The following is a 10,946-nucleotide window of genomic DNA, read 5'->3' as shown; positions in this document are numbered from 1 at the left end:
AATCGGCCAAAAAAGTGAAAACAACCTGTCAAGTCCACATTACTCATCATCACATTTTGGTTTTGCAGGTCATCCTCATCTGACAGCTGGAAGCAACACCCGCCCTCCAGACTCGCCAATCACAGACGTCTCAGGGGACGATTGGCCAGCCACCTCCGGGGCAGAGGATGATCCCGGCACAAGCAGCCAGCCAGGGCCATCTGGCTCCCAGGTCACCCCTGCACCAACAACTACGGCCTCTGCCATTGTGACAACACCGGCCACTGTGACCTGCACAGCCACCACCAGCACCACCTCCACCACCACCACCACTGCTACCACCACTCCTGCCACCCTGCCCAACCCAACGGCCAACGCCGTGCCAGCGCCATCCCAGCCACGCAGGGAGAGTGTGAGGCAAGGCAGAGATGCAAGGCCAGATCCGGCAGGCAGGAGCATACGTCAAAGAACACGGGAGGATACCAACACACCCAATCCAGTGCAACAGTCATTGGAGGCACTGGGCAGGGTGGAGGTGAGCTACCAACGTGGTCAGGCACAGGCAGACCGGGCCCACCAGGACTTTGTAGATAACACTGCAATGTTGGGGGCCATTGAGAGGCGGCTTGGCCAACTAGTGGACATCTTCACCAGGACAATCAGGCCACAAACACCGCCACCGCCACCGCCACCGCCACCGCCACCTGCGGCGGATGTGGTACCCGATGCCCCTGCGCAACCAGCTGACACCGTACCGGCAGTAAGACGGAGGGGCCGACCGAGGCTGGAAGTGGGCGACAGCAGTGTGGAAGCACCTGCCACACGCTCCAAGAGGAACAGAAAATGACTGTCCCAGTACCTGCGCATGCCATTCACCCTGCCAACTATCCGGTCCCACCTGCCACAGGCCTGCTGTACTAGGCAGACACCACCCTATGTGGTGTCCGCACGGACATTTCATCTGCCATAACCTTCAACTCTCACTCCCCCACCCCTTCACTCATTTGTAAATATGCACCTACACCCATGCACATTTTGTAAATAAAAGCCACTTACTCACTCAATCATGTGTTGTCTCCATGTTTATTCACATGAATGCATCAGAAACAGATGTTACTAGGTACAGGTATCCAACTGGTACAGAATCATGGCGCTGCGGGAGTGACCTAGGGAAAATAGAAACCGCAAAGACACGTCAGGAAACAAGATCACACACATCAGAACACACTGCAGTGCAACATTTAACTACCCACACGCATCACAACAGTAATGGATGAGACGACACACATCATGGAGACGTGCATTGGCCACAATTTAGCACACACACACACATGCATGCATCACATAGCAGAACACAGAGATGAAGCACACCACTATGCCACAACACCAGCACACATTCACAGGGCATACCCAAGCAGCACAAGAGGAGCACACTCACAATCAAGGGAAGTAGCGATCAATGATCTGGCGCCTCTGGTCCACACCTTCCTCCTCACCACTATCCTCATCAGTTGACATGGCTGGGTCGGGAGGGCGAGGAACTTGCAGTTCATCAGGGTCCAAGAGCAGTTCAATGTTATAGCGCACAGCCAGGTTGTGAAGCATGCAGCACGCTATCACGATCTTGCATACTTTGCCTGGTGAGTAAGGCAGGGCCCCTCCAGTCTTATCCAGGCACCGAAACCTTGACTTGAGCAGGCCAAATGTCCGTTCTACCACTCGACGTGTCCTACCATGGGCATCATTGTATCTCATTTCTCCTGGTGTAGTGGGATTGCGTAAGGGACTGAGCAGCCAAGGCCTGTTTGGGTAAGCCGAGTCGCCTGTGTTGGTGGAAGAGAGAGAGAGAGAAACATCACAACCTGCATTGTGGGGCACACCATGCCACACAGATATCACTCCTGTCACCACAGCATACTCACCAACAAGCCACGCTTGTGCTGGACGAAGATTAGCCATCAGTTGGGGGACCATGCTGCTCCGCATGATGTGGGCGTCATGTGCAGAGCCAGGGAATCTTGCACACACATGTGAGATGATGTTGTCGGCCTGGCACACCACCTGCACGTTCAGGGAATGGAAGTGTTTCCGATTCCTATACACCTGCTCACGTGCCCGTGGTGCAATGATCGCGATATGCGTGCCATCAATGGAACCCACAACGTGTGGTATACGACCCAGGGCATAGAAGCCAGCTTTGACCGCTGGCAAGTCCGCCGCCTGAGGGAAATGTATATAGTCATGCTTGTACAGCATCATGGCTGTCAGTACATCCCGGAGTACCGTGCTGAACATGGCCTGTGACATTCCCCCGGCATCTCCAACTGTGTACTGGAATGTGCCTGTTGCGAAGAAATGGAGTGCCGCCATCACCTTTTGCGTGGGTGTCATGGAACCTGGATAGGTTCTTCGCGGCTGCAGATGAGGAGACAATAGGGTCACAAGTTGCAACAATCGACGGCGATCCAGCCTGAATTTCCGGATCACCTCCTCGTCCACCATATCCTCCAGCACAGTGTATGGGCGAAGGACATTTGGAGCCCTCCTGTGTGGGAGTAGATGGAATGGAAGTCAATTAACATACAACGCACGTGTGTGCACCTCAATCACATGTCAACGCCCTCTACCAACATGTAGTATCCAGTGTATGCTTGTCATATGTGTGACTCCTCTGATTGTCAGGACAACATGGACCGACGTAGCTACAATGTGCATCCACTAGCAACATGATGTTTAGCAACATGTGCAATGCACAGTGTCTCACCTCAACATCACTGCCAACCAGACATGTGACATGACCCACATGTGTAGGCCCAACATCACATGCACACATGCAAGTACATGCACACATACTAAATTAAACACCCCCCCACCCCCCCATATCATGATGCCCCAATGGCAACACCAGGAATGGTGGGCATACGGACATCACATGCATGGGGACACAATAGGCAACACACATGTACAGTACACAACAGAACCCCCACCATAGTCATCATCTGACACATACCACTCACTCACAACTGATTCACAGGTGCCCATTCATACGGGATCTACTGTGTACATGTGAGGTACGACTGAATTGTGTAGGGTACTACCCGATGTGGACATGCACACGTGATGGACACTTGTGGCTCACCGATGGCCATGGTATGGACACACATGGGATGGAGCATGACATGTGTAGCCACGCAATCACGCACACAACCGTGAGCAGGCAGCTGCAGACAATGGTACAAGGTGCATCATCGGCTAAGATGCTAACATTGATCACGCCATGGCGGTGCACTGCATCCGCTGTTTACGTCTGGGCATACGCGGGCCGCCTTCGACATTCACACTGTCTGCACGTGCACAGACCGTCACGCCCACACACCGGCAAGTGCATGTGTAAGGTTCCGGGACGGATGGTCGATTTGCAACAATGTTGTATCACTGGCGCCTCCATGGCGGTGCACGTACACAGCGGGGGAGGTGCAGGCCTATACACCCTGTAGATGTACTCAATGGACATGCCAGTTCATGACCCCCCTTACAGTCACCTTGCATCATCCACCGTACACCGGCTGAAGCGGCCGGCCCATGAACAACCGCCGTGCCAGGCCCTGCCCAGGACCGCCGTGCCGGCCATGGCAACAACCGCCATTGCACGGACCGCCAGGGAACGGCGGTAGTGGAAGGGCCGTGCAATGGCGGTTGTTGCCATGGCCGGCACGGCGGTCCTGGGCAGGGCCTGGCACGGCGGTAGTGGAAGGGCCGTGCAATGGCGGTTGTTGCCATGGCCGGCACGGCGGTCCTGGGCAGGGCCTGGCACGGCGGTAGTGGAAGGGCCGTGCAATGGCGGTTGTTGCCATGGCCGGCACGGCGGTCCTGGGCAGGGCCTGGCACGGCGGTAGTGGAAGGGCCGTGCAATGGCGGTTGTTGCCATGGCCGGCACGGCGGTCCTGGGCAGGGCCTGGCACGGCGGTTGTTCATGGGCCGGCCGCTCCGGCCGGTGTACGGTGGATGATGCAAGGTGACTGTAAGGGGGGTCATGAACTGGCATGTCCATTGAGTACATCTACAGGGTGTATAGGCCTGCACCTCCCCCGCTGTGTACGTGCACCGCCATGGAGGCGCCAGTGATACAACATTGTTGCAACTGAAGCTTCCTTCCGTGAGGCTTGCACGTGCGGTTGCCGATGTGTGCCCGTGACGGTCCCTGCACATGCAGCCAATGGGAAGAGGGACGCTGGCCGCATACGGCCAATCGCAAGTAGAGGAAGCTGTGCACCGCAACAACAGGGCCAGTCATTGGGCCATTTCACGATCACGCTTCCAGGGCTGACCAATTGCTGGCGACGTATGCCACTGACACGTGCTGAGGGCCCTATATATGTGTGTTGGCCAAAATGAAACTTTCTACCCTGGGGACCATTGCTGCCTGTGACCATCACCTCGACCTGCTGCTGCTGCTGAGCTGACCACCGACTGCTGCCTGTGACCATCACCTCGACCTGCTGCTGCTGCTGAGCTGACCACCGACTGCTGCCTGTGACCATCACCTCGACCTGCTGCTGCTGCTGAGCTGACCACCGACTGCTGCCTGTGACCATCACCTCGACCTGCTGCTGCTGCTGAGCTGACCACCGACTGCTGCTCTAGTGCCATACTCCGTGATCTTGCCATGTCGTCAGGCAAAGAGATCCGGTCTCGACCCTTCACCGCCGCGGAGCTTGATGTCCTCGTGGACGGTGTACTCCGCAACTATGGACGCCTCTACGGCGCACCGGGACGGGTGGTAAGTGCAGTGTGGGACATGTTGGTGTGCATGAGGGGGCCAAATGATCAGGCCTATTTCTATCTTAGCTGTGTAGTGTGGGCTAGACATATGTTCCTGATTGTGCATGGCTGCTGACAGTAACGTCTTGCCCCTATGTGTGTGACAGGCCACCTGTCCACTGACTTACACCCTTTTGTCTCCCATCATGGTAGGTCAAGCTGCACCTTCGCAAGGACCTGTGGAGGAGCATAGCAAGGGAAGTACGGGCATTGGGGGTGTGCAACAGACGACATACACACTGCCACAAACGCTGGGACGACATTTCCAGGCTGAGCAAGAATGTAGCGGAAGTAACACTGGGCCTGATTCCAAGGACGCCCCGTCTGGCCCGACGCTCCATGACCCCTCTCATGCAACGTATCATTGCAGTGACGCATCCTGAACTGGCCGAACGTCTGAGTGCCGATCGACAGCAAACTAGCGGTGAGCATACTGTCTGTGTAGGAAACCTGTGAGTGCTATGCATGTATTGGTGCACAGACACACTATTGAGTTCCGTGTTGCGTATGTATGCCTGTGATGCCTTTTTGGTCCCATTGGGCGGTACTCATTTGACATCCAGGTCCGCCATGTTGACACGCCACTTGCTTAGTAGTTGAGTGTAAAAGCACATCCCCTAGTGGTCCATGGCCCCATGGCAGAAAATGTGAGGATGACTGGTAGGGGTGGGCCATGTGCAGGATGAGGGCTCCTAAACCTTTGTCTGCTATGTGATTTGGCTATCCTGTTCCTTCTGTACGTGAGTGTGCCCATGACTCACACATCTTTTCTGTGCATTTCAGCTTTGACAGAGGACACTCAGCCACAGACGGTGGAGAGTAGCCGAGGAAATGAGTCCGGCTCAGACTTCGCACACACGCAGACTGACACGGAGGAGGCCAGCGCCGGAGAGGGGGACAGGACCGTCCCTGAGGACTCGCATGTGGAGACGCCATCGTCCTCCTCGTCGGACACTCTGGGTGAGCCTGCACTGTTGTCACAGACTGGGAGTGGGCACTCACCACCTTCTGTCGTAAGACAGCACACAGGGCCCACACTTCCGCCAACTGCACCATGTACTGTTCGTGGCCGGAGGAGTAGGGGGAGCAGAGTGGCGTTCGGTGCAGGCACCGCTGCCCCTGCCACGGTGAGCCAAAATGCACTGTGTGCTGAGGCCGTTGATCTGCTCAGACAGCTGTGTGTGGGGCAGACCAATATGACAAATGCTTTCCAGGACCATGATAGGAAGTTGGGGCAGGTGGTGGCATTCATGGAAGGGATGCATGGCGATCTTGCAGGTCTACACAGGACAGTGCAGTCATTGGCAAGCAGTGTGTCGTCTGCAATAGTACAGTCGAACGAACAGGGTGCTACTTGTGTTTCACCATCTACACCGCTGGATGTCTCAGGGGGTAGTGATTATTCTGAGCAGGACTCAAATACAGCTTATTGCACTAGAAGCAGCGTCAGACAGCACGTCAGGGCACGCAGGGCACAGACCCCATCCCCTAGATCAGCTAAATCTGTTCACGTAGACGACGTCAGATGCACTGGAGTACACACACAGGATCCACAAGTGTTGTTGGGGGACATGCCTTCCGGAGCTACACAGCCATTCAACACGAAAGGTACTCCCAAGGCAAGGGATAGTCACATGTCCATGGACTGTTCCTTGGACAAGGCCAGTCAGAAGACAAAGGCACCTACTAAGAGCAGGGAGACTCCCAAGAGCAGGCCCACAGCAGAGGTAAGGGACACTCCCAAGGACAGTGAGAAGACTAAGGCACCTACTAAGAGCAGGGAGACTCCCAAGAGCAGGCCCACAGCAGAGGTAAGGGACACTCCCAAGGACAGTGAGAAGACTAAGGCACATACTAAGAGCAGGGAGACTCCCAAGAGCAGGCCCACAGCAGAGGTAAGGGACACTCCCAAGGACAGTGAGAAGACTAAGGCACCTACTAAGAGCAGGGAGACTCCCAAGAGCAGGCCCACAGCAGAGGTAAGGGACACTCCCAAGGACAGTGAGAAGACTAAGGCACCTACTAAGAGCAGGGAGACTCCCAAGAGCAGGCCCACAGCAGAGGTAAGGGACTCTCCCAAGGACAGTGAGAAGACTAAGGCACCTACTAAGAGCAGGGAGACTCCCAAGAGCAGGCCCACAGCAGAGGTAAGGGACTCTCCCAAGGACAGTGAGAAGACTAAGGCACCTACTAAGAGCAGGGAGACTCCCAAGAGCAGGCCCACAGCAGAGGTAAGGGACTCTCCCAAGGACAGGGACACACACAGACAGCAGGTGTCTGCTGGAGACAGGTGCACCACAGACGACAAGTCTGCTGGCAGGAACAGGGCGGCGAGCAGGGCACAGGCTACATCCAGAGACAACACTCCACCTAAGGATAAGGCACATCCTACGGACAAGGCATCTGGCATGGACAATGGCGCTATCAAGGACAGGCATACTTCACCCCTGGCTGCACTGAGGCTGATGTTTTCTACTAAACGTAACACTGATGTCTCCGCGGCGGAGTCCCCCCATACCTCCACTCCCATCCAGGCCAGTCAGAAGCAGAGGAGGGTGTCCCCTGTTGTTGCATCCCCCATTACACATCATTCCGAGTCCAGGCGGCAGGCACAGAGCAAACGACAAGCAGGCTCCAGCACGTCCCCCGAAACCAGATCCCCCGCAGCAGTTGCTCCACCTATGCTGGGTGGTGATTCTTTGGAGTCCCCACCACTTGGCAGTCCTGTCCTGTCCAGGGTGCACTCACACCACCCTAAGAAACGCAGACACACACCATTGACACCTGCCAACCCCGATTTGGCTCTAGGTGAGCTATCCCCAGCTCCCAGGCCCACCCTGCCTCCTGGCCCATACAGCCCTGTGGCTCATCATTTCAGTTGTCCCAGTGGCGCTGGTGCAGTTGACTCTCGTGTATCAGATGGTGGCACAGTGTCAGTTGTGCCCTCTCCTGTTGCAGATCCTGGCAGGGTATGTGGGTCTATGGCTCACGTGTCAGTTAGGAGATCTGTGGCTGTGTTGCACACTCCTGTTTCTGGTGCTGGCAGTCTGTCTGGGTCAGTGGCTCACGTGTCAGTGACTACATCTGTGGCTGTGTCTCACACTCCTGTTGCTGGTGCTGCCAGTGTGTCTGGGTCCGTGGCCCATGTGTGTGTCACTCGGGCTGTGGCTGTGTCTCACACTCCTGTTGCTGGTGCTGCCAGTGTGTCTGGGTCCGTGGCCCATGTGTGTGTCACTCGGGCTGTGGCTGTGTCTCACACTCCTGTTGCTGGTGCTGCCAGTGTGTCTGGGTCCGTGGCCCATGTGTGTGTCACTCGGGCTGTGGCTGTATCTCACACTCCTGTTGCTGGTGCTGCCAGTGTGTCTGGGTCCGTGGCCCATGTGTGTGTCACTCGGGCTGTGTCTGTGTCTCACACTCCTGTTGCTGGTGCTGCCAGTGTGTCCGAGGCAGGTAGTTCACGCAGTCCCCCTGATTCTGTGATGTGAGGTGCTGTACACTTCACTCAAATGTTAGTTCACATGGTGTGTCCATTGAGAACTGCGTGGCACTCTTGTGGTCCCTGTGACGGTTTGGTAGGGACACGTAGTTGTGCTGCCTCTGATGTACCTGTTCTGTACTGCACATTGCCCTGTTGATGCTCTGATACTGCATTCTGCCCCTCTCATGTGCTGCCAATGATGGACCTGTTCTGTGCAATGGACTGTTGATGCACTTAGCCCCTCTCATGTGCTGCCTCTGATGGACCTGTTCAGTGCAATGGACTGTTGATGCACTTAGCCCCTCTCATGTGTGCCTCTGATGGACCTGTTCTGTGCAATGGACTGTTGATGCACTTAGCCCCTCTCATGTGCTGCCTGTGATGGACCTGTTCAGTGCAATGGACTGTTGATGCACTTAGCCCCTCTCATGTGTGCCTCTGATGGACCTGTTCTGTGCAATGGACTGTTGATGCACTTAGCCCCTCTCATGTGCTGCCTCTGGACCTGTTCTGTGCAATGGACTGTTGATGCACTTAGCCCCTCTCATGTGCTGCCTCTGGACCTGTTCTGTGCAATGGACTGTTGATGCACTTAGCCCCTCTCATGTGCTGCCTGTGATGGACCTGTTCTGTGCAATGGACTGTTGATGCACTTAGCCCCTCTCATGTGCTGCCAATGATGTACCTGCTCTGTACAGCACAATGCCCTGTTGATGCTCTGATACTGCATTCTGCCCTCTCGTTGACTGCCAATGATGTACCTGCTCTGTACTGCACAATGCCCTGTTGATGCTCTGATACTGTATTCTGCCCTCTCGTTGACTGCCTCTGATGTAGCTGCTCTGTACTGCACAATGCCCTGTTGATGCTCTGATACTGTATTCTGCCCTCTCGTTGACTGCCTCTGATGTAGCTGCTCTGTACTGCACAATGCCCTGTTGATGCTCTGATACTGCATTCTGCCCTCTCGTTGACTGCCAATGATGTACCTGCTCTGTACTGCACAATGCCCTGTTGATGCTCTGATACTGCATTCTGCCCTCTCGTTGACTGCCAATGATGTACCTGCTCTGTACTGCACAATGCCCTGTTGATGCTCTGATACTGCATTCTGCCCTCTCGTTGACTGCCAATGATGTAGCTGCTGTGGTGCCCACTTTGCCCATGCTCACGCATACACTGTGATTTTACCCCTATTTTGTACAATAAAGGTTGTCTATCAGGTCTCGTGGTCTGTCGTTGTCATTCCTGCTTGCGTACTACTAATGTGTATTTGTATATGCTTCTCATCAGTGGTTTCGGTAACATGACACTCCCCCTCCCTACGTCACGTCCCTTACTGGTATTCCCCTGCAGACAGCCAATGGTTTGTGCCTTACCTGCGTCGTCGTCCGTGGTGGGCCATGACTAGGACGTGGTGGATCGCGAAGAGCATCGGGAAAGCGTGTAGCGCTGGGTCCATGGTGTTGGTCAGCTTGCGGTGGGTATCTCTGCTATGTCACCTGTCTTCGCAGTGGGGATTCCGCCGTGTTCAGACAGGTTGTTTTTCCGCTGCGGTTTTATGTGTATTTTCCGCCATCTTGATTTGGAGGACGGTCTTCGACGTCAGTCCGTACGGCGTGGCCTCCGGATGTGTTCCGTCCGCCACGCTCTCGTGTGTAGTTCGGCGGCGGAGCGTGCTTTCCCGTCGCGGACGGGAATTTGACACGTTTTCCTATCCTGATATGGCGGACGGAGTATCCGCGGCAGGCGGACACGGAAAAGGCTTTTTCCGCCTACTACAGGGCCGCGGTGGCTCTTCCGTCCGCCATCCTAATGAGCCCCTTAATCTGTATGTGTGCGCGGCAGCGCCGCCGGCACGCCAAAGGCAAGCCCCTCTGTGCCCATCACGGCTGGATCGCGACCAGCGCCAGTCATGCTGCCCGTTTTTTTAAAAACGAGGCAATCCTGTGATTTAGACACAAGCTCCTGGCCCTGAATGTTAATAGCTGCAGCAAAGTACATGGCTGTAACCAGGCATTTGATCTGCCCCTCAACACGTGCATGGAGTGCAAGTGGGCACCAGGACGTGGGGGAGCCCACAGGGGCACAATATATGCAAAAGGAGAGCAGAGTGTGCCAGAAGAACAGATTAGGGCATGTCTAATTAACTGCCGATCCCTGCCAAAGCATGCAGAGTATTTGTGGCTACTTCTGGCAGAATCAGAGTATGAGATCATCTTTTTGACCGAAACCTGGTTAAAAGATGTTACTCTTGCAGCTGTGGCACTTGCTATTCCTCCGGTTTTAAAATATGCTGCGCGAACAGGGAAGGAGAGAAAAGAAGAGGAGGAGTAGCAATTATTTTAAAGGATGCTTGGGAGATAGCTTGCTCAGCTTTGGTGAATAGGGATGTGATCAAAGGCCTTAATTTTTGTATTAGGACTAATCCCTTAACCTCCTTCACAGGAATGTTAATATATAGACCGCCTGACTGCCTGCGAAGTATTCACCCAGATCTCTGTAATTATATTGCGCAGAAATCTCTCTCATTCTACAATTTTACAGTATTAGGGCACTTTAATTTACACGTTAACGACCCCTCCTGCACACAAGACATGCAGGTAGTTTTGTCTCTTGAAGGAGCCAATTTACCCCAACTTGTTAAATATCCCACACACAAAGTGGG

At 54.8% G+C, this 10,946-nt stretch overlaps 1 protein-coding gene across 1 annotated transcript; it reads left to right on the top strand.

Annotated features, from left to right (window-relative positions):
- Positions 1 to 4,131: 4,131 nt before the first annotated feature.
- LOC144752837 (uncharacterized) lies at positions 4,132 to 10,615 on the top strand. The gene is made up of 3 exons (XM_078640677.1): positions 4,132 to 5,224; positions 5,584 to 6,527; positions 10,448 to 10,615. The coding sequence occupies exons 1-3, from the start codon at positions 5,140 to 5,142 to the stop codon at positions 10,613 to 10,615; spliced, it is 1,197 nt and encodes a 398-aa protein (XP_078496803.1). The 5' UTR covers positions 4,132 to 5,139.
- The last annotated feature ends 331 nt before the right edge of the window (positions 10,616 to 10,946 follow it).

This window comes from Lissotriton helveticus, chromosome 5_1, assembly GCF_964261635.1.
Source record: "Lissotriton helveticus chromosome 5_1, aLisHel1.1, whole genome shotgun sequence".
NCBI classification, from domain to species: domain Eukaryota; kingdom Metazoa; phylum Chordata; class Amphibia; order Caudata; family Salamandridae; genus Lissotriton; species Lissotriton helveticus.
This window is presented reverse-complemented; position numbering and strand designations above follow the sequence as displayed.